Below are 24,313 nucleotides of genomic sequence, written 5' to 3' on the forward strand. Positions count from 1 at the left end.
TTTTAATTATTGGTGCATGGGTGTGTTTTATACATACCTTGGCAATGGGTGATCACACAGGGTGAAAGTCTTTTGTGTGTATGTAGTGAGATTGGATGTTAACTTACTGCAGTTTGAATAAGGTGTTAATACTGATTTCTAGTTAACTAATTAAGTCCTCCGATATTTAAGGATACACCCTTAACAACTGTGCATGCTCTGAGGAAGCTTGGTTTACAAGGGAAACATGTAAGCAAGTAAGCCACACTCACATGTCTCTAGCGATGTGAGCACCGACTTGTCCACTTACATGGCGAACCCAGTCTATTCATCTTGAATTTCCGATCAGCATATCAACCTAGCACTCAGCACTTTATGAGCGAATTGGGATGGCTTGGTCTGGACAATCTTGCAAGTGGTTGCATGGTATGCAGGGTTTCCGGAGATATTAACTGAGATCATCCAACTGGGAGCAACGTCTGAAAAGGACTACTATCCATCTTTAACCACTTACCAACCGGCCCATAGCCGAATGACGGCTGCAGGGCGGTTGGATAACTCTGGGAGGGCGTACTATGACGTCCCCCCAGAATTCCCCTCTCGCGCGCCCGCTGAGGCGCGCACCCGAACACATCCATGACCGCCGGGTCCAGGGGACCCGGCGCATCACGGATCCCGGTAAATGGCCGCTGATCGCGGCCGTTTACCATGTGATCGCGCCATCAAATGACGGCGCGATCACATGTAAACAGACCGGCGTCATCTGATGACGCCGGTTCCTCTCCTCCCCTCCTGTGTAACAATCGGTACACTGTGAGCGGAGAGGGGGAGGGATGGATGGCTGCAGCGCTGTGGGCTGGATGTGTAGTGCCCACAGCGCTGCACAGTGACATCCAGCCATCCATCCATCCATGCTCAGCCATCCCCACTACTCTGCAATGCTGTGCAATACTCTGCAATGCTGTGCAATACTCTGCAATGCCCCAAATTACTCTGCAATACCCCCACAATACTCTGCAATGCCCCACATTACTCTGCAATACCCCCACAGTACTCTGCAATACCCCACAGTACTCTGCAATACCCCGCAGTACTCTGCAATACCCCACAATACTCTGCAATACCCCGCAGTACTCTGCAATACCCTGCAATACCCCGCAGTACCCTGCAATACCCCGCAGTACTCTGCAATACCCTGCAATACCCCGCAGTACCCTGCAATACCCCGCAGTACTCTGCAATACCCCGCAGTACTCTGCCATACCCCGCAGTACTCTGCAATACCCCGCAGTACTCTGCCATACCCCGCAGTACTCTGCCATACCCCGCAGTACTCTGCCATACCCAGCAGTACTCTGCAATACCCCCCATACTATGCAATACCCCCCATACTCTGCAATACCCTGCCATACTCTGCAATACCCAGCCATACTCTGCAATACCCCGCCATACTCTGCAATACCCTGCCATACTCTGCAATACCCCCCATACTCTGCAATACCCCGCCATACTCTGCAATACCCCGCCATACCCAGGCATACCCTGCCATGCTGAGCCATGCTCGGCTGTACTCGGCCTCTCTATGTGGCCAGGCTGTGGAAGTCTCACACATGTGGTATCGCCGTACTCAGGAGGAGTAGGAGAATCTATTTTGGGGTGTCATTTTTGGTATGTACATGTTATGTGGTAGAAATATTGTATAAATGGACAACTTTGTGTTAAAAAAAAAATAATGCGTTTTAACCACTTCCCGCCCACCGGCCGTCATACAATGTCCTTGACTTTGTGTGGGGATATCTGAATGATGCCTGCAGCTACAGGCATAATTCAGATATCAGCTTTTTTAGCCGGCGATTCCCTACACCATAATAATGATCATAGCGGCTGTTCCACTGCTTGATCGTTCTTAGGGGAGGCGAGAGGGGATGTCCTCATCGCTACGATCGAAGCCAGGATCATTTTTTTTTTTTTTTAATTTCAGGCTTCCCAGCCTAGAGGTGAGATGTGGGGCCTTATTGACCCCATATCTCACTATAAAGAGGACCTGTCATGCCATATTCCTGTTATAAGGGATGTTTACATTCCTTGTAATAGGAATAAAAGTGGTCAAAAAAATTTTTGGGGGGAAAAAAGCATCAAACTAAAATAAATAAAGTAAAATGAACAATAAAAAAAAATTTTTTAAAGCGCCCCTGTCCCTGTGTGCTCGCATGCAGAAGCGAACGCATACATAAGTCCCGCCCACATATGAAAACGGTGTTCAAACCACACATGTGAGGTATCGCTGCGATCGGTAGAGCGAGAGCAATCATTTTGGCCCTAGACCTCCTCTGTAACTCAAAACATGTAACCAGTAAAAAATTTTAAAATGTCGCCTATGGGGATTTTTGAGTAGCAAAGTTTGGTGCCATTCCACAAGCGTGTGCAATTTTGAAAGGTGACATGTTGGGTATCTATTTACTCGGCGTAACTTCATCTTTCACATTATGCAAAAACATTGGGCTAACTTTACTGTTTTGGTTTTTGTAAAGCACTAAACAGTTTTTTTTCCAAAAAAAGCGTTAAAAAAATTGCTGCGCAAATACCGTGCGAGATAAAAAGTTGCAACGACCGCCATTGTATTCTCTAGGGTCTTTGCTAAAAAAACATATATAATGTTTTGGGGTTCTATGTAATTTTCTAGCTAATAAATGATGATTTTTACATGTAGGAGAGAAATGTCAGAATTGGCCTGGGTGCTCCAGAACGCCTGAAGGTACTCCCCTGCATGTATGGCCTCTGTATGTGGCCATACTGTGTAAAAGTCTCACACATGTGGTATCGCCGTACTCGGGAGTAATAGCAGAATGTGTTTTGGGGTATAATTTGAGGTATGCATATGCGGTGTGTGAGAAATAACCTGCTAATATGATAATTTTGTGAAAAAAAAAAAAGTAAAAAAAAAAAACTTGATTTTTCAAAGAATTGTGGGAAAAAATGACAACTTCAAAAAACTCACCATGCATCTTTCTAAATACCTTGGAATGTCTTCCTTCCAAAAAGGGGTCAGATGGGGGGTATTTGTACTTTTCTGGCATGTTAGGGTCTCAAGATCAATTTTCAGATATTCGCACCATAGCTTTTGGACTCTATAACTTTCACAAAGACCAAATAATATCAACCGATCTGGGTTATTTTTACCAAAGATATGTAGCGGTATAAATTTTGGCCAAAACATATGAAGAAAAATTACTAATTTGCAAAATTTTATAACAGAAATTAAGAAAAATTTATTTTTTTACAGATTTTTCGGTCTTTTTTCTTTTATAGCGCAAAAAATAAAGAACCCAGCGGTGATTAAATACCACCAAAAGAAACCTCTATTTGTGTGAAAAAAAGGACAAAAATTTCATATAGATACAGTGTTGCATGACTGAGTAATTGTCATTCAAAATGTGATAGCACCAAAAGCTGAAAATTGGTCTGGTTAGGAAGGGGGTTTAAGTGCCCAGTTGTCAAGTGGTTAAAATGGAAAGAGGATTTGTCCAATTTCCCATTGACAAGTTTATCCTGTGATGTATGGACTTTATCGTTGAGCGAGTGGATCGCCTGTATGAATTCTAAATGTGTAGGGAACACAAATACACCGAGTCAGAACGTCAGAACAGTGAGCTGTATCGGGTGAACTCTTTGCCTTAATACCGTTTTTGTTTTCCTCGACCGATGTTATCCCTGATTAATTTAACTGCGATCCACATCCTCACATAGGATTAACCATTGAACCAATGCTTCCCTGCTGAACAACCTGAAATTGAATTCCCTACCGCACTGCCTTTCAATATGCTTGAGTGAAATTAAACTGACAATGGAACTTATGAACTTCCCATATAAAATCACTGCTGGCTAATTTAATCAAGCTAATTGTGACTCTTTTCTCTATAGACCCAATAGGCCAATTTGCAGTAAATATAGAACAACCAGGTTGATTCGTATGTATGGGATGGGTGACTGAAGTGTATGGCTGGTTCTGTTGTGGACACCGGTGTTCCATTCAGACTTTCTTGTCTTAATTTTATTAAATGTGTTTGGAGGAGGATATTTGTTAATTAAATTATACAATTTTTCTTGATGTTTGTCATCAGAGGTGTTTCTAAATTTTGTCTTGGTAGAGATGGATTATCAATAAAGATTATTAGTCCTTTATACATTTTGTATCCTTTCTGAAGAATACCTTTGGGGATCTCTTCCCCTCCTCCATTCCCGGTGCTGGGGCTATGGCAGGAAAAGCTGTGGACAAGGAGACAGGTTTAGTGCACTAGTCTCTGCTTGGGTGACAGAGGATGAGGAGGATGAGGATGGTTTAGTAAGCCAGTCCACCACCTCCTCTGCATGCTGTGGCTGGATAGCACAGGCAACATCACTAAACAGTGGAAATGATGCCCTGTCTGAGGACTGACCACGTCGACGTTTGCCTGTGGACACATATGCTGCTGACCCCCTTACAGTGCCATGGGAACGTCTGCCTCTCCTTGCTGTCCCCCCAGACATGATGGGGGTGAGGGGTGCTTATTACCAAAATGTAATAAACATGTGTAAATGTGTACGTGGATGCACTTTAATCAATGGAAAGTGGTGTTTGGTGCACTTTAATTTGAGTATTCACTACACAGACACACTCCAAGGATACACTATAATATACTGCAATATACTGCGTAAAACGTGCAGTAACGCACAGAACTAAATGGAGTTAAACTTGCAGTACCGCAATGAAATATATGGCGTTAAACTTGCAGTAACGCATTGAAATATATGGTGTTCAACTTGCAGTAACGCAATGAAATATAGGCCCGATGCTGCATCTTTCCCTCGGCACCTCTGCACTGAGAACTGAGCGATCGAACACTGCTGACCGCTCGGTTCTCACAGCTCCATGAACAGAGAGCTGCTGACCGTCAGTGAGCGGCTCTCTGCTCTGCCCCCTCCTCACTCACTGGAGAGCTGGGCTGTGGAGGGGGCAGTCGGCTCAGGCTCTCAGCAGCTTGCTGAGAGGTTGAGCCAGGTGTCGATCCAGGGATCTGGCAGATCCCGACTCCATGGTCGTGATCAATCAGAGCCTGTACCAACTGCTGTGACGTCAGCAGAGAGAGGACTTCAGCCTGCTCTCTGCTCAAAATGGGTCACAGGAGTGCAAAACTAACTGCACTCCTGTGATCCACAGAAAAAGTACAGCCAAACCAGCTTTGGCTGTACTTCTCCTTTAACTGGTTAAGCTGTGAGTGGTTGTTGTAGCATGTTACATACAGTAGCTCTTTTCTTCACCATAATGAATAGCCTCAAAATCATTTTGATTTAGCATTGAGTGCTGTCCAGAATCCCAACAAGGACATCTTTCCACACTGCTGGCACTGCCTTGACAGGCTAAGATCTTCTTTTAAACAAATATACCATTGTTATCAGCCTAAACTCATTTATAGAGAAAAAAAGCACACAGAAGATAAAAAATGATCTGGATTGTTCATAAAAAATCTATAGAGAATTACCTTAGATCAGGGGCCACCAAACTTTCTAAACAAAGGGCCAGTTTACTGTCCTTCAGACTTTAGGAGGGCCAGACTGTGGCCAACAGGAGTAGAAAATGTCCCAGCATCAGCTGGAGTAAACAATGCCCCGTATTTTGTGTCATTGGGCGGAATTATGCCCCATCACTGGTTTCATTAGGCCCCATTGTTGGTGTCATTGGGAGGAACTGTGCTCCTTTGTTGGTGTCAATGACAGTGCCTCAAGAGCAAGCAAAGGGCCACATCTGCCCTCAGGCTGCAGTTTGGAGACCACTGCCTTAAACCAATAATACTGGCAGATAGACTGAAAAGTTGTGCCTAATGCACTAAAAACACACCAAAGGTTGGAGAAAATCTAACTGCAAGAGTCACTTACAGCAGTGCTCAACTAACCCAAGACTACCCAATGTACATACACCCAAAGAAAGTGACAGACATAGAAAAATTTGAAAGGATCTCACCGGATAACAGTGGGGAATACCTCAGCGGCATAAATATAACAAATTGAATAGGAAGACGCTGTTGCAAATTTTCCAATTACAGCCAACACTGTTATTACGATGGAAAACTCTAAAAAGGAAAATGATAAACAGGTGAGGAGAGATTACTGTGCAAACTAAAACAGGCAAACAGATCCCCAATCTTGTGAGGATTTGAAAAAAATAAAATAATGGTCACTATACAAGCATAATTCTACTCCAAGGCATTATTTACAAGGTGTAAACAAATGTATTATACATTTATGGCATAGGTAGGTCCCATGTAAAGTTTAGCATAAAACATTGCTTGTGGAAAGGGCAGGGGATTTCTGGAAAAGTTAGATAGTGGCATCAGGGTGCTATAATTTTGTTGCCATTTCTTTGAGAAATCTAATTTCTTTGGCTTTCAAAGATGGACTGTCCCAAGACAATTTGACTTGATGCTCCACAATATTGCAGGTCTTACCGTTTGGTATTGCAGTAACAATAAGGCAGACAACTCCTCCAAGCAAGAGACAAGCTGCCTGGCTTGGTTTCCTTCCAAAATACTCCACCATGAACATGGCTCCAATCCGAGCTGGAACTTCTACTGCTCCAAATATGAGCTGGGTGATATAAATGTCCAGCCCAAAACTCCCAACACTGAGACTTAGACCATAATAGACCAGACTGTTCACAAACCTGAAAGCAGATTTGTAAATACAGGTGGGACCTTTCCTCACAAACATAGGGTTATAACATACATACACATTTATTATATATGCCATCAAATGTACATGTGCACAAGGAAAACAGAAAATAACAATTGTAACCAAAGATTACGTTTTGTTTTTGTTTTGTTTTTTATTATCTTGAAAGAAATAAATAGGATCCCATTGCCCTTTTCTCCCTGTGTAAAAGTCAGATGCTGTCATGCAATAAAAAAAAAAAAAAATAAGCCCATTTTACTATAGTCTGACTCCTCCTGTATCTAGTGCTTAAATGCTGGGTTAGATACTCGGTTACAGTTTTGAACTGACTGTGACCACAATTGGAAGCATTTCCCCTTTCTTCCTGTTTTGTTGACAGAGGGATGGGAAGTGGTGGGACATCTATAGAATAGGAACAAGGACAACAGGAAAACATTTTTAAAGTAGACTAAGGCTGGATTCACACCTATGCAGTTTTGGTGCTTTTTGCATTTTGCAGATTTGCACTACAGTCCATTTACCATGGTTTCCTATGGAACACGTTCTGTAGTGCAAATCTGCAAAATGCAAAAAGCACTAAAAATGCATAGGTGTGAATCCAGCCTAAGGCTGTTTTCCTGTTCCAGTGACACTCGCTCTATACTTAGTAAAATAATTTGGCTGACGTTCTGCTATAAAAGAGAAAGACAGGTCATCTGATCCACTAATCAGCTTATTAATGATGTGAGAGCCAAGTTAGATTTTACTGGCCTTCACATTTGCAATCCCTTATCTCAGAATCTGAGTAACTGATAACACTGTCACATATGCAAATAGATGACCCCATTATACTATGCCAGATCATGTCTCTGCACTTTTCAGTATGGTATATAGCCATACTATTGCACTTTAAATAGACCAGCAAATTCCCAGATTTCCTAATGAAACAATCAAGTTTCTTTTGGTTAGAGCACAAAACAAAATAAAGATCAGAAACAAACTAACAAAACTGCTTTTAAATCTCACAAATCACGGGCATTACCATCTTAAGAAAGCCTTTACTGAGAGAAAAATCAAAGCTGTCACTGCTGACCTCTGGTTGCTTGGTTTCTATTTTTTCTAAATCGCAGACCCAGAAAAGTATGCCAATTCAGAGCACATTTAAGACTGCTGATTTACATACTAGTGTTGGATCAGTGGCTTGGATGGTATGGAATCTGTTGGATCAGTTGCATTTTCAGAAGGAGTGGACAGCAATGGTAACCTTCATATTTCTCAAAGTAAATATCTCCCTTAAAAAGACATCAAAAAATAATATCAAAATGACTACAAGAGTAATTTGCCTTATTTTTTTTTTTTAAATAGCTTTTCTAAAACCCCAATCTTTTATTAAATATTTGATTCCTGTGTAGTCAGATTTAATCGTCAATAATGTGAAAATTTGTGCAATGCACATTCACAACCAATGAAAGCACATTCATCAATCCAACTTTTTTTCTGTTTGTTACCTATTTTCAAGACTTACCATATCAAACACATAATCAGAGTTACTTTCCTCAGATTTGGGATCCTAAAAAGATCTATCATGTTTCCAGATTTACTCTGTTTTTCTTCTTGTAACTTTAAATAAGAAGAGAAAAATAACTGTTTTGGGAATCTACTGTTTTTTCACCTCCCCAGCAAAGTGTCCTGGTTCTGTACGTTTTTCTTACTACTACTAATGTAACAAGTGCCCTTGTTTCATCTCCTTATTCCATTAAAGGATAGCTATACATTTGTATAAATATCCTTTATGCTACCCCCTCCCAGCATTCCCCCAATGTTTTTACTCACCAATCCATACTCCTGTGAAACCCAAGACAACCACAGCTTTCGAATCTTATTTTGTACATATTATTTTTATAATATCTCGCAGGAGCATGGGTAGGTGAGTTTAAAGCCTCGTACAAACGATCAGATTTTCGGACATCCGTTCGTCCATTTTTTGTTGCATGCTAGTCTCATGTCAAAAGTGAAGAGATTACTCACCATACGAAAATTCTCGTATGACAGAATACAACTTCAGAAGCGATTTAATGTGTTGACTAGTTTTGTATGTATTCTTTCATTTCTGAGCATGCGTAGACTTGCTCTTACGTTTTTTTTTGTACGAAAGCCGTACTAGTGAAACGAAAATTGGACGTTATGTTCACGTACGACAAAAATGTTATAGTCTGCACATCCAGGTTTTGTCTGACACAAAACGGGAATCGGCTGTCGAAAGCACCATACTAACATTTCGAAAATCAGCAGATCGTTCGTCGGATGCAATTTTACTTCCGATTTTTGTATCGCGTGTACGGCCCTTAAAACACACCTGGGGGGGGGGGGGGGTTAACAATTAAAAATACAAATGCATACCTATCTTTAAAAGAGAGCCAGTCATCAATGGGCATTGTTATTCTGAACCCCCACTTTCTAATTGTTATTGCGGACTTTCCATGAAAAATAGAGGGTCCACTTTATTGCCAGGCACTCACTACCAAAACGTAATTAGCTTTAAAATAATCTTTAGAAAGTTAAAAAGTATTTTAAAATGAAATATTCATGGCAGGAGTGCATTACTGCAGGATTGCGAGCACCCAGAAGTCAATAGTAAAGTTCACCTCCCGAAAGCATCACCCACACCTCCAAGAAGCATCAGAAGTTTTCCCTTTTTTTCAAATAATTATTTTTCATAGTAGGGTACTGGCAATAAAGCAGACCTTCCATTTACATGGAAGGTTTGCTTTAAAATAGTGCATCTCTAAGCACTATTTTATATTGTTTGTTATTATTCATTCTCTACTTTGCATGGTAGAAATTTTATCTCCTGTCTGTGTATGGTGATAATATCAGACTTTCGGACAACAATCAAATAGCAAAGGTGCTGTCAGGATTACATGAAAAGGCTTTGACAGTTCTACCCTCCTTCATCAGCACAGATAGGCTGTCAGATGTCAAACCTGAGCTTAGATTAGAGTTTGGGGAGACTACATCAGGGGTAAAACTGGGGTAAAACTGGTCCACTCTAATGCCCTGTACACATGATAGGATTTTCCGATGGAAAATGTGTGATAGGACCTTGTTGTCGGAAATTCCGACCGTGTGTAGATTCCATCACACATTTTCCATAGGAATTTCCGACACACAAAGTTTGAGACCTTGCTATAAAATTTTCAAAATCCATTGTCGGAAATTCTGATCGTGTGTACACAAATCCGATGCACAAAGTGCCACGCATGCTCACAATAAATTAAGAGACGAAAGCTATTGGCTACTGCCCCGTTTATAGTCCCGACGTACGTGTTTTACGGCACCGCGTTCAGAACGAACAGATTTTGTGTAACCGTGTGTATGCAAGACAAGTTTGAGCCAACATCCGTCTGGAAAAATCCATGGATTTTGTTGTCAGAATGTCCGGTAAATGTCCGACCGTGTGTACGGGGCATAACAGGGAGAGAATACACGTTAACAGCTCACATGCAAGAGGGAAGGCTTTAATTCTGTAAAGAGGAACTAAAAAAGCTGTAGTACTGTAAAGTGAAAAGAAATTTCACTGCTGGTGCTTAGGGATTTTGTAATAATGTGCAAGTATGCACAGCATTAATGCACATTATAAAAGAATTTCCTGCCAAATTGCCCCCTCCAGGATTTCAACAGCCATCATGCGTAGTTAGGTGTACAATCTTGGTATGATTTTGTACCGGGACTAAGCAACCCCAGCGTGCCAATCAAGACAGCCCAGGACTTCAAACCCGGAGGATTGGCTGAAGATGGAAGTGTCAGTGAGGAAGATTGCATCACTAGAGCGCAGGTAAGTATTGCAGACTTTAGTTCCACTTTCCATGTCCACAGCAATCTGCCACCCACAGTTTCAATGGTTTCCTGCATCAAAGTAGCATAACAATTACAATTATAGTGGAAATTATTTTTAAACTGATGTAATGCTATTCTAACAAGTATTTTAAAATTAAATTGCTCCCAAATATAAATTGTTTGCTCACTTGAATCCAAGAAGCGATTTGTGGGTGGCAGTTTCCTGTGGAACTTTCAATTCTATTGCCACATACTATATATGTGGGGGAAAGGAAGTGATGGGGTGCGGCGCCAAATGCAAATCTCTAAATATTCCATTGCTGCACCTAAAATTAGTAATGACTATTAACTTATAAAATAATAATTGTGAAGGGCGCAAATAGACATATAAAATGAATAAGTAAAAAATTTGTAGTGTTATGCAATAATTAAAGTGCACAATGGATTAATAAGTTAAAAGTCCATAACAAAATGCTTCGGTCAATATTCCAACACCGTGCTCCTAAAGTGCAATGTGATAATGTAATGCGCTCACCAGATAGTCTCGGCCACAAAGTGAACATTAAGCAATGTAGTACAGGAAACTCCTCGTTTCCACGATTTAGCCCCCTCAGGGATCTCATCCCAATCAATTATCCGTATGAGGGAGAAACCAAATCCCAATGCAGTATGCTAAGATATATGAACAAAGTTGTCTTCAAGCTTATGTGTTCTCTATTGCATATATCCAACTCTCATCATAAAATTCTGTAAAATTGGCTCCGCCATTAAGAGCCACAGAAAGCAAGAATAGTGTAATATTGTTTTTTAAGTTTAGCACTTACATAGTCCAGTGTATGGTACAACAGGCTTAAGGTATAGCTCAGGGCAAAGCAGAAACCGATCCGTCACCGCTGTGTGACTCGCGGCGTGCGTCTCAGCTGCCAGAGCGGACGTGGAGGATCCTGTGAATGTGTGTGTCAGGCCTCGCTTTAATGCATTTCACGCTCAAGCGTGCGTCATCTGGAAGTAGGACTACATCATTGTATTTGAGAATTTGGAGCAAATTGCACTTTAGGAGCACGGTGTTGGAATATTGACTTAATAATTTTATATGTCTATTTGCTCCCTTCACAATTATTATTTTACATAATGAATATGGGCACTGTAAGGGCTAGAGGAAGCCAAATTTTACAATATATACATGTTTTAGCCATCCTTCTTGATCAAGTGAAAAGAGTCATTTGCCAGTTAATACCAGTTGCTGTTACAGGGTAATTATAACTGGCATTAAAAGCCTGATCAATGTAAGGATACACTACATTGAGCAATGTGACCAGGATGAAACTTACTTGTTTAAACAATTCCTCAGATAGTTCACGTTTATTCATAACTGCTGCTTTCTGGAGGAGTTTTTTGGCCTTTTTTACTTTCCCTTTAGCTAGAAGCCATCGCGGTGATTCTGGAAGAAGCCTGACAAAAAAAACCTTTCATATTATGTGAACTTGAAAATTGTCAGTGTTACAGAAATTCAATTCAATATTTACTAATTAGGGTTGATTTACTAAAACGCTGCATAGAAACCAATCAGCTTCCATTTGTTTTGTCAAAGCCTAATTAAACAAGCTGAAGTTAGAAGCTGATTGGCTACCATGCACAGCCTCCGCTTGGTTGAGGTTAGGACTCTGTGCAGGCCAGTCAAGTTCCTCCACTCCAAACTCGCTCATCCATGGCACATATCTGCAGATCCAGAAAAGGATGCCCTGAGTCTGGTAAGATACAATCTAATCTGTTGTCTACTGGAAACTGTTGTGCTTTCTTCAAAGCACAACAGTTCCAACTTTGCCGGTCAATGGTCTCCTATCATTTTTTCATTTTTTCTCTTTTCTATTCACTGGCCAGTGCGACAAAATGGGGACTGTTATAGCAAGTTAGGACTGCCTTTTTATACTGCTAGATAAATGCAATTCACTTCTGTTAATTACTGCTGGTCAGAATACTGCAGTTTAACCATATCTCTCAGAGTAACATTATTGTCTTATTGATTGTTTGTATACAGTGGGGACAGAAAGTGTTCAGACCCCCTTAAATTTTTCACTCTTTCTTATATTGCAGTCATTTGCTAAAATCATTTAAGTTCATTTTTTTCCTCATTAATGTACATACAGAAAAATACAGAATTATTGACATTTTTTGCAGATTTATTAAAAAAGAAAAACTGAAATATCACATGATCCTAAGTATTCAGACCCTTTGCTGTGACACTCATATATTTAACCCAGGTGATGCCCATTTCTTCTGATCATCCATGAGATGGTTCTACACCTTCATTTGAGTCCAGCTGTGTTTAGTTATACTGATTGGACTTGATTAGGAAAGCCACACACCTGTCTATATAAGACCTTACAGCTCACAGTGCATATCAGAGCAAATGAGAATCATGAGGTCAAAGGAACTGCCTGAAGAGCTCAGAGACAGAATTGTGGCAGGGCACAGATCTAGCCAATGTTACAAAATGGCAGAGTGGCCCGACGGAAGCCTCTCCTCAGTGCAAGACACATGACAGCCTACATGGAGTTTGCTAAAAAACACCTGAAGGACTCCAAGATGGTGAGAAATAAGATTCTTTAAGAAAAAAGTTCAAGATAGAACTTTTTGGCCTTAATTCTAAGCTGTATGTGTGGAGAAAACCAGGCACTGCTCATCACCTGTCCAATACAGTCCCAACAGTGAAGCATGGTGGTGGCAGCATCATGCTGTGGGGGTGTTTTTCAGCTGCAGGGACAGGACGACTGGTTGCAATTGAGGGAAAGATGAATGCGGCCAAGTACAGGGATATCCTGGACGAAAACCTTCTCCAGAGTGCTCAGGACCTCAGACTGGGCCGAAGGTCTACCTTCCAACAAGACAATGACCCTAAGCACACAGCTAAAATAACGAAGGAGTGACTTCACAACAACTCCGTGACTGTTCTTGAATGGCCCAGCCAGAGCCCTGACTTAAACCCAATTGAACATCTCTGGAGAGACCTAAAAAAGGCAGTCCACCAACGTTTACCATCCAACCTGACAGAACTGGAGGATCTGCAAGGAGGAATGGCAGAGGATCCCCAAATCCAGGTGTGAAGAACTTGTTGCATATTTCCCAAAAAGACTCATGGCTGTATTGGATCAAAAGGGTGCTTCTACTAAATACTGAGCAAAGGGTCTGAATACTTAGGACCAGGTGATATTTCAGTTTTTCTTTTTTAATAAATCTGCAAAAATGTCAACAATTCTGTGTTTTTCTGTCAATATGAGGTGCTGTGTGTACATTAATGAGGAAAAAATTGAACTTAAATGATTTTAGCAAATGGCTGCAATATAACAAAGAGTGAAAATTTTAAAGGGCTCTGAATACTTTCTGTCCCCACTGTATATACACTTGCTAATCCTCTCTTCTTTTAGGTTAAGTTTAGCTTAATAAATTTGAAATACCTCAGGCTGTGTCTGTAAGTGCTGGGTGAGCAAGGTGTGTCATTTTAAGATGCACAGCTGCTCCATTAGGGGAGCCACCCCCCTAATCCATGCGCCCAGCCCCTAATCTACATGGAGGGTGCCAGACGCATGGATTTCATTGGGGTTTTTTTTCTTGAAGCACATGATTAGAGCCTGAGGCTCTAATTGGCTTCAAAAAAGGTGGGCTTGGGGCGCAGAGCACTGCTCCCCGAGCCCACTCAGTTGTGTGACAATAGCAAATTAATATTTGCTATTGTTTTATTGCTTCTCCTTCTGGCCAATCAAATTGGCCGAGAGGAGAAGCGACCATATTAGCCGGGAGCAGAAGTAGGGGGAAAGCTGCCAAGGAGACACAGGGGGAAGCCGCCGAAGCTGCCCACAACCTGGATAGGGTAGGTGCAGGGCTGGTGGTTGAGCGACAGGGGGGGGGTGTTTGCTGATTGCCCGAGCAACGGGGGTGGGGGCTTGATCGAACGATCGAATGATCGACCAACCGAATGGGGGAATACAGGTGGTTTGTTTGCTTCCCCCCCCAAAAAATGGAGCACCAGCTGCCACTGAGCACTACACATGCAAGAACCCCAGCGAGGGTTCACGCGATTAGCTGCAAGTAGGCAACCCAATTAAAAGCAATGTGAGGCTGGCGGCTCTCCCAGCTGATCATGCCCACTCGCATGTAATCACTCGTGCAGCAATCACATGTGAGTGACTGCATCCAGGGCCGATCGCTCACATGTGATCACTGCTTAAAAGAAGACATTCGAGTGGGAGTGATTATCTGTGAGAGCCAACAGCCTCCCATTGCTTTCAATGGGGCTGCTTACTCGCAACTAATTGCGGGAACCCTTGCTGGAGTTGTTGTAGGTAATCGCAGGTAGGGTGCATTCACAGGTGTGAATGCACACTTATGGGTGTTAAAGGACCAGAAAGTGAGGGATAATCTTCCCAAAGGGGTTGCAGCCAGAGACAAAAGGCTGGCAGAAAGTTTAACCATATTTAAAATGTTTTAACGGTTTGACTGTTGTGTGGCTATCAACCCCTTCAATGGTTTTAAAACCATACTGGTAGATTAAATGGTTTCTAAATAAAATGTCCCTAGCTTATATTTACATTTGTGTGTGCATATCCTTTGTGTTTCGCTAGTGTGTTCATCTCAATGATGGGTAGGGGGTATAAATTAAAAAGTAATTGTTAAGCATTTTGATTTTTATATCAACTCAGAATACAGGCTAATGTATCCAGCTACATGAAAAAAAAAAAAAAAGACGGTGAGACTTCCCCACAAATGCCTTAAAATATATGTTCTTCAGTATCTATTAACCCATCCACTGTGGAGCATTGGAAGTCTGAGTTTATTAAATGTATCTGATTTGAGAAACATATATAAATATAGTGTATTGTAATGTGCAAATTTGAGGCCATATTGTGCCAATGGACAGATGTGTTGTCATCTAATTCTATGTAACAGGTAAAATGTCTGGTCTTCAACCAGCAATGGAATGCTAATTTGGAAACTTTTTCACTTTTATGCCGTGTACACACGAATGGATTTCTCGTCGGAAAAAGATATGACAGCTTTTCCAATGGGATTCCGCTCAAGTTGCCTTGCATACACACGGTCACGCAAAAGTTTGCTGAAATTATGACCGTCAAGAACATGGTGACGTACAACACTACGACGAGCCGAGAAAATGAAGTTCAATGATTCCGAGCATGCGTAGGAATTTTGCACGTTGGAATTGCCACAGACGATAGCATTTTCGGATAGGAACTTTTCCCGACCGAAAAAATCTTTTGCTGGCTGGAATTCCACCAGCAAAAGACTGATGGAGCATACACATGGTTGCATTTTCCGACAAAAAACTCTCATTGGTCTTTTGTGGACCAAAATTCCGATCGTGTGTACGCGGCAATATAGTAACACAGAGACAATCTATAACGCAAAACAGATAAGTTAAAGCCCAAGTTTAGTTATTTCTTTTACAAAATAAGCACAAGGGACGGTACTTACATTCAACGTGAAGCATTCTTTATGCTGTTGGTTGCTCCTTGAGTTGAAATCTGAAATCCTCTGTCTCCTCATCCTCCACCCTTTCTAACTATAAATTGGGGGATTGGCTGATGAATGAAAAGTCTGATGGAAGCTATAGTACAGAGTCTATAAATGGGGGGCGAGGGCGGAAAGGGCAGGCATAGTGGGCACTCTTGATGAATGCCTGTAACAGGTCCAGCTGTTTGTATTAACCCCCCCCCCTGTGACAGAAGATTACATCTGTAGGGGTATGGCGGGGGGCAATGTACTTTCATTTAAACTAAAAAGATCAGCCAGCAGCACAAGGGACACCTTGCATTGAGTGTAAGTACTGTCCCTTGTGCTGGTTTAAAACATTTATTAACTAAACCCTGGCTTTAACTTATCTGTTCTGAATGTCAGATGTCTCTGTGTTACTTTATAAGTGAAAAAGAAAAGTATTCTACAATTAAAAAAATATAAATCTATATATATATATATAGATATATATATCTATATATATATCTATAGATATATAGATATATATATCTATATATATATATATAGATATATATATATATAGCAATACACATTGTTCTATAAATGGAGCCATTTATAAATTGAATACACCTACCAGAAGAAACAGAACAGCAGGGCTGTGGGTGCAGAGCAAGCAATCTCTAACAACCTCCAGTTTCGGATGGCATAAGCTACCCCAGCCAAAACTATTAGTCCTACTGCAAAGCAAACATGTGCAGCGATAGTGGCAAATGCACGCTGTGATGCTCCTACCCACTCTGCAACTGAAACAAAGAAATGAATTGTGAGCAATGAGAATACATAGAGAGTTTTTGTCTGTCCTGTCTGTAGCTGTCTGAGCTACTAATGGATCCAGACATAACTACTCATCGACACTGTGGGGTTAATTTAATAAAGGCAAATAGACTATTCACTTTGCAGGGAAGTTTCACTTTTCAAGGAAATTTTCCCCAGAGCTTAGTGAATGAGGTGAAGCTCTGCTGACTTCCATCATCCAATCATGTACAAGCAAAAATGCTGCTTTTTATTTTCCTTGCACATGATTGGCATTCTTTGCAAAGTGAAATTTCACCGTGTTCACTGAGCTCTGGGGAACATTCACAAGCAAAGCGCATCTTCCCTTTCAAAGTAAACCTTTAGTAAATCAACTCCTAAACACCATTTAGATGCTGCCCATTGTTTATATAGTGGATAGTAGTAAAGATTTGCAAATATTGAAAAAGAGCTCAGCAAATCACACTTTTTTCTGTCTGCTGCTTGAACATTTCAAAGGACCACTCGTAAGTTTACTTTCAGCATCAAAATATGGCAGCAGACCCTCCTTCACCAAAGCAGCACAGCCGATTTTTTAAAGAGTAATAATGTGACACTATTTACCTTATAAGAAGGTACTATAGCTCTTTATGTGGTTTCTTATGCCACTTACATCACAGGGACGAGGAATATTGCTTAATAAATCCTGGGGGTGTTACAGCAGAGATTATCCAAGGACTTGGGTGCCCATTCTCCCTAAGGGTGTGGGTCAACTGCTTTGTGGGGGACATCTTCTGTTATGTAAAGTCAGAAGGGAACCGGATGGTGTTAGCTTGCTCTACTGTATCTCTGTGTTTCTATAGGATTTGTATGTGTGCTTTAATTTCTTTCTACAGGCAGAATATATGTTATCATGGTTCCTTGTTTCTTTCTAAGTTGTCCAGAGAGAATGTGAGTATGACAGTGATAAGGACATGTAAAGTACATCTTTTTAAGCTAAACCCCAAAGATTTATGAAAGACAAATGAATGCAACTCTGTAATCATTTAAAGACTATGTTAATCCAACATTTCATATTCCAGATATGCGTCTGTTGTACCATGTACTTTTGTTAAAAAGTACCCTGTTCTCTTTGTATTCATTTGTGTTAAATACCTGGTGTTCCTGCCAGTCCCCTGCTTTTCTATTTCAAACTGACCATGCTAGGCATGAGAGCTCATCCTTCCCAGCATGGTCAGTTTTTTGGCTGTGCTGGGAGAACAGCCTGTCTGTCCTCCAATGATCAGACATCTGCCGACAAGCTCTCACTGCACAACTATTCACTGGGAGGATCGGTGCACTGCTGTTTCTCCACCCCTAGCTCTCTAAGCACTTATGCAGCTGAGGACAGAGATTATGTGATCACTTATAAAAAAGAAGGTACTTATAATGTTTTTTATATAAGAAATATGCTAAATAACCAGAAAGTGCTAATTCACATATGTACACAGTGTTCATATATACATCATGTGCAAATGTAATGTGATATTTGGGTCCAAAGTGCAAAGTGCTATAATTATAAGCCACATGGCAAAAAATCACTATCCACAAATAGCTGATTAAAACTGTTCATGCAAGTTGTTTCACCAAAAAAAAAAAAATACAAAAACAAAATACATGGGATCCAGTGACAGTCTCCAAGGTCTTTAAAAGTGCTCCAAATTAATGATGTGCCACTCTGATCCACCCTTTGCACATGTTCTGTGGTCCAGAGTGCCCCCTCAAGTAGTGCCCACTCACCAGCTGCGTTTGACCCCTTATGAATATAAGAAGGTCAATATGCACCGTGTGCTGTGCCAAAATAACTCTTTCCAATATTCTACCATTTCAGGGAGGTTTCGGACAGTATACACTTACGCCTTATTTAACAATCAGGAAGGGGGACAGAGATCCGAGAGAAATATCATTGCGCAACAAATTTATTTAAAAAACTACAAAAAACAAAACATTTTTAAAATCTAGTGTATAATTTAATCTCACAATTAAAAGTGCTGCACCAGCCAAAAACATTGTTCAGAAAAACTGCTGCTCCCCAGGACATCAGAGCCAGCTGCCAGTGTCCATTCCAAGTGGAGGAAGTGATATCAGCAGATGTGACAAAATAGCTCAACCACTACACGTTTCGTCAATTGACATCATCAGGAAGTCACATAAATGCAACATGTTAAAAAAGGTATCTCAATGTAGGTCATCTCAACTGTATTTAACGCAAGTCAGTGTGCCCTACATGCAACACACATAGTGTGAGTCCAGCCTCAAGTACTTTTTCTATCCTGTGGATTTTTTTACCTGATCTGTATGACTCTGCATGACTGGCAGTAATGTTTCAGTTTCCAGCAGTAGCCATTGCTCTATAAACATAGGAACTCCAGGAGACATCAGATCACCCATTGTGCCAGTAAAATGTTAAAAAGTGGGGCCAGAAGAAAACAAGAAAGACAAGAATTGTAGAAACAGGGAAAGAACAACAATAAAATATATAATGACAAATAATGTAATAAAGAATAAGAACATTGAGAACACAAAACAATTATGTCATAAGCAGAAAATTTGAACCAATTTCTGCATGAGCATCTCATTAATAGGAAGGTTTATTGGTCTCTTTAAAACTCTGTAGTTTATAATACAGTCAAATGTACAATCAGTGCTAAGAGAGGTTTAAATAAATGCTGCTAGGAAGGTAGTAAAACAGTAAAAAAGGAAAGTAAGATAAAAGCGCACACATTAATAATAAGCTATCTTTATGTTCCATATAATGCATCCATAACAATAAAGGAAAAAGTACAACCTTACGTTGCACAATACGATGTAATAGGCCATATTCATGGCTTTTGATGACAGTGTCATAAGTTCAGAACTGCCATAGAAATTGATAACAAAAACGCTGACTCATTCTTAGAAGGTTTTCCGTGTTTTCTTCATATGAATGCATCTCACCTGTAGGATCTCAGTGCAGTAACCAAGAGCAACTGGTCACTTTCTCATCATGTGCTGGTCTTACTGGGTCACTATGAGTACCTGCATGATTTTCTGCCCTGAGATATTAAAGCAGAGTTCCACCCAAAAGTGGAAGCTCTGCTTATCTGCTTTCCCCTCCCCACACACATGTTTGGCACTTTTCGGCGGGGGGGGGGTACCTGTTTTTGACAGGTACCCATCCCCACTTCCGGGAGACTGCTCTGCGGCGACGTCCCTCGGATGTTCGACCCCCCCTCCTCCTTCCTCTGCCACCAGGCGTGCTTCGTGAATGCGCAGTAGGGAACTGGCTGTGAAGCTGAAAGGCTTCACTGACGGTTTTCCTTAGCACGAATGGTGGTGGCAGCACCCAAAAGCCGATCTGAAAATGGGGGTGGGCTGTCGACATTGTGGGATTCCTGGACAGGTAAGTGTCCTAATATTAAAAGTCAGCAGCTCTCATAGACTGGTGCTGCCATCAAGATGCTAAGCTGTGGCCACATTTGGAACAGGCATAGAGTCCAGTACCTCTTAATAGAGCACTGTGGTGCTACGCATCGCTACCTACCAGCCTCAAACGACACCCTCGCTTTGGACCCACCCTACTCATTTGCACTAATCGACTCTCCCGGACTGTTATTTCACCTGAGAACTCTCCCCTAGCCCCGATACTAGGCAATCCACAATTCATGCCCGGACTTCAAGACGGGATATTTCAGAACCTGAACAGATCAGGCTATTACCAAACCTCACACTTCCAGACCATGGGAAGATGGGTGTCCTTAACGGAACTTAAAGATCCTACAGGCCCTTATAGGATTGTAAAAAAATATTTTTACAATCCTATACCCAGAGGAAGGAAAAAAACAGCAAAGTATGATCCAATTTGCTATAGCAGGGGAAAAAAATCAGATATTCCATGGATCAACTTTACCTATAAATATTAGTATCCAGTTATATTATGTACATTTAGGAAAGATTCCAGGCCTTTTTTAATCTACTGAGCTGGACAGAACCGGCTCCTGAGGGAGTCTATTCCACAGCTCTTACTGTGAAGTAGCCTTTCTGTATTTGGAGATTAAATCTATTTTTCTCCACTAAAGAGTGCCCCCTTGTCCTCTTCGATGACCTTAAAGTGAATAACTCAACATCAAAGTCACTATTTGGACCACTTATGTATTTGTACATGTTGATCATATCCCCCCTTAATCTCCTCTTCTCAAGAGAGAATACATTTAGGTCCTCTAATCTTTCCTCATAGCTAAGCTCCTCTATGCCTCTTATCAATCTGGTTGCCCTTATCTGCACTTTCTCTATTGCCCCTTCAATGTCCATTTAGTAGGACGTGTTGGGTCCTGGACCAGACTGTATCAAATAAATATTGTAGAGAATAGTCACGTGTATTTTATGCAACAGGTCAAAGAGACTGTCAAAAGAAGAATCCTTAGAAGTCCAAAGTGCTCACAGTGGAAGTAGCAAGGTCCCTTTCTACTTTTACTGTGAACACCAGCACTGTCTGCTTAGGAGAACTTTTGAGTCCATTTAGTATTTTGCCATTCCACCCCTGATGAAGGAGGATTGTGTGGCCCCTGAAATGAGCTGGCTGCCCTTTATCCTGCTTGTTGAAACTAGTTGAACAATAAAAACTTTGGACTTCTAAGGATTTTTCATTTGGCACTCTCTTTGATCTATTACACTTGGATTTCTTAACTCAAATGAATGCTCTCTCTTGGGGCAATCCCTGTATTTGGTAAACTGCCAAATACAGGCTAATTGGGCTTTGTCCATATTTGACTTTGTCCATATTTTGATAGCCTGTACAAATCCATGTCCAGCACCCTCTACAACTACCTTTTATACATGTATTTCGTGTCTGCATAGACTTCAGCTTCAAAAAGTGAAAAAAACAGGTTTGATTAAAAGAACAACCACCAAATAAAAGACTAAAATGAAAAAGTCTCCGATACTGGCAAAAGCCAACCTCGCCACTTAGCACTAAGCCTGAGAAAGGGCAGTTTCAAAGCTCCCGGCTTCTTTGTTATTTAACAAAGAAGTCAGGATCTTTGAAATGCGTTATCTGATTGGAGAGAGAGCCCCCCTGGTCCCTCCCCTTCCCCTGACACGGCTTTACCGCACACCACTCTGAAGTGTGCCTTACCTGCAGGACACAAACAGCTGATCCCAGCAAGCCTTCTGGCTGGTATGTGAACTTTGAGCCTGTTTCCATCACAAGTTCTGGACCCTCTATTTAGTGTTTGAGGCTGGATGAGACTTGGGCTTTTACCTTTTAAATTAGACTGTGTCGTTCACACATGACTGTGATTTTATCTGGATTGTGTGCTTTATCTATGGCCAAATAATATGGCAAAATAAGGACAAGTGTGACCTGCCACAGCTAGCATGATATTAAATATAATAACAATAATGATGGCAATAATGATAATAACAATAATAATGCCAACAATAATAATAATAATAATTGTAATAATAACATTGACATTAGTATGAATATGTTTTAATTGTAAATAATAAGCATATCAGTAAACTGTAATGTAGACATTAAAGATTAATAATAGTATAAATAGTCATATTAGCATGATCGACAGAATAAATCCAAAATAGCATTATACATCCAATATACATCTCAATACATGATATTCAAAAAATGAAATATTAAAATCCATAGTTAAAACAAACTGGTCTTGGCACCCTTTGTTGTGGACTCGTACACACTTGTATAAGTGTGTCCCTTGGAGGGCATTATATGCTAATAGACTTTTCTTATTTATCCATCTTTAGTTTAATTATTGCATCCCACTCCTGATGAGTAGCTACAGGCTACGAAATGCGTAGAGTCACAACAAAGGGTGCCAAGACCAGTTTGTTTTAACTATAGATTTTAATATTTCATTTTTTGAATATCATGTATTGAGATGTATATTGGATGTATAATGCTATTTCGGATTTATTCTGTTGATCAGGCTCATATGATTATTTATACTATTATTAATCAAATCTCAGAAAGGACCGAGCCTCTTTCTGAGATTTGGTGTTTACAAGTTAAAAACAGTTTTTTTGCTAGAAAATTACTTAGAACCCCCAAACATTATATATATTTTTTTCTAACACCCTAGAGAATAAAATGGCCGTTGTTGCAATACTTTTTGTCACACCGTATTTACGCAGCAGTCTTACAAGCACACTTTTTTTGGAAAAAATACACTTTTTTGAATGAAAAAATAAGACAACGGTAAAGTTAGCCCAATTTCTTTATATTATGAAAATAATGTTATGCCGAGTAAATTGATACCCAACATGTCACGCCTCAAAATTGCGGCCGCTCGTGGAATGGCAACAAACTTTTACCCTTAAAAATCTCCATAGCGACTCTTAAAAAATTCTACAGGTTGCATGTTTTGAGTTACAGAGGAGTTTCAGGACTAGAATTATTGCTCTCACTCTACCGATCGCGGCAATACCTCACATGTGTGGTTTGAACACCGTTTTCATTACTCACATATGCGTTCACTTCTGCATGCGAAATCGGCGGGATGGGGCTCATTTTAATTTTTTTTTTTTTTTTTTATTTCACCTTTTATTTTTTATTTTTACACAGCTCTTTTAAAAAATAATTGTGTCACTTTTATTCCTATTACAAGGAATGTAAACATCCCTTGTAATAGAAAAAAAGCATGACAGGACCTCTTAAATACGAGATCTGAGGTCGAAAAGACCTCAGATCTCATATTTACACTAAAATGCAATAAAAAATGTCTTTTTTTTTAAAATGTCCCTTTAAGAGCTATGGGCGGAAGTGACGTTTTGACGTCGCTTCCGCCCTGCAATGATATGGAGGGGCTATGTTCCCCTCACTCGTCTCCATACCAAGCCAGCAAGAGGATGCGATCGCCTCCGCCGCTACCGACCGCTCTGGTAAGCGGCAGAGGGCACCGGAGCACGGCAGGAGGGGACAGCCCCTCTCCCACCACTGATAAAAGTGATCTTGCGGTGAATCCGCCGCAGAGACCACTTTTATCTGAAAGCGGATCGCCCGCTGAAGAAGAGGATACTGGGGTTATGGCAACTAGCTGCTGCCATAACAACGGTATTCCTCTTCAAAGTAGCGATGTAAAATGACGGCGGGCAGTCCGTAAGTGGTTAATGTCTACGTTAATCATGTTTACCATATATACCATATATTGTATGAATGTTTAGTGATATGTTTATTATTTACAAATAATGTTATTATTACAATTATTATTATTGTTGCCATTATTATTATTATCATCATTGCCATCATTATTGTTACTATATTTAATATCATTATTACCAACATTCATGAATTGATTAAATGTGTGGAACAGTCATGCAACATACTGCATGATTGCGGCATTACATTGCATCAATTTTTATCAAATTATATATCTTTTACTCACATATTCAATATTTATTGCATAGACATGCCTCATGCAAAGTCCCACTATCCCCTCTATGGCCACATAATAAATGTTACTTAATGGTTTATATGGAAGCAAGTTAT

At 40.6% G+C, this 24,313-nt stretch overlaps 1 protein-coding gene across 1 annotated transcript in view; it reads right to left on the reverse strand.

Moving 5' to 3' along the window:
- The window catches only part of LOC141144381 (solute carrier family 22 member 13-like), a 60,023-nt gene that overhangs the window by 23,679 nt on the left and 12,031 nt on the right, over window positions 1–24,313 (reverse strand). Inside the window, exons 4-8 of the mRNA XM_073630018.1 lie at window positions 16,622–16,790; window positions 11,832–11,952; window positions 8,189–8,283; window positions 6,462–6,676; window positions 5,978–6,086 (exon numbers count right to left, since the gene is read on the reverse strand). Of these exons, the coding sequence (XP_073486119.1) occupies window positions 5,978–6,086; window positions 6,462–6,676; window positions 8,189–8,283; window positions 11,832–11,952; window positions 16,622–16,790 (709 nt within the window). The remainder of the gene's footprint in view (window positions 1–5,977; window positions 6,087–6,461; window positions 6,677–8,188; window positions 8,284–11,831; window positions 11,953–16,621; window positions 16,791–24,313) is intronic.

Source organism: Aquarana catesbeiana, linkage group LG05, assembly GCF_042186555.1.
Source record: "Aquarana catesbeiana isolate 2022-GZ linkage group LG05, ASM4218655v1, whole genome shotgun sequence".
NCBI classification, from domain to species: Eukaryota; Metazoa; Chordata; class Amphibia; order Anura; family Ranidae; genus Aquarana; species Aquarana catesbeiana.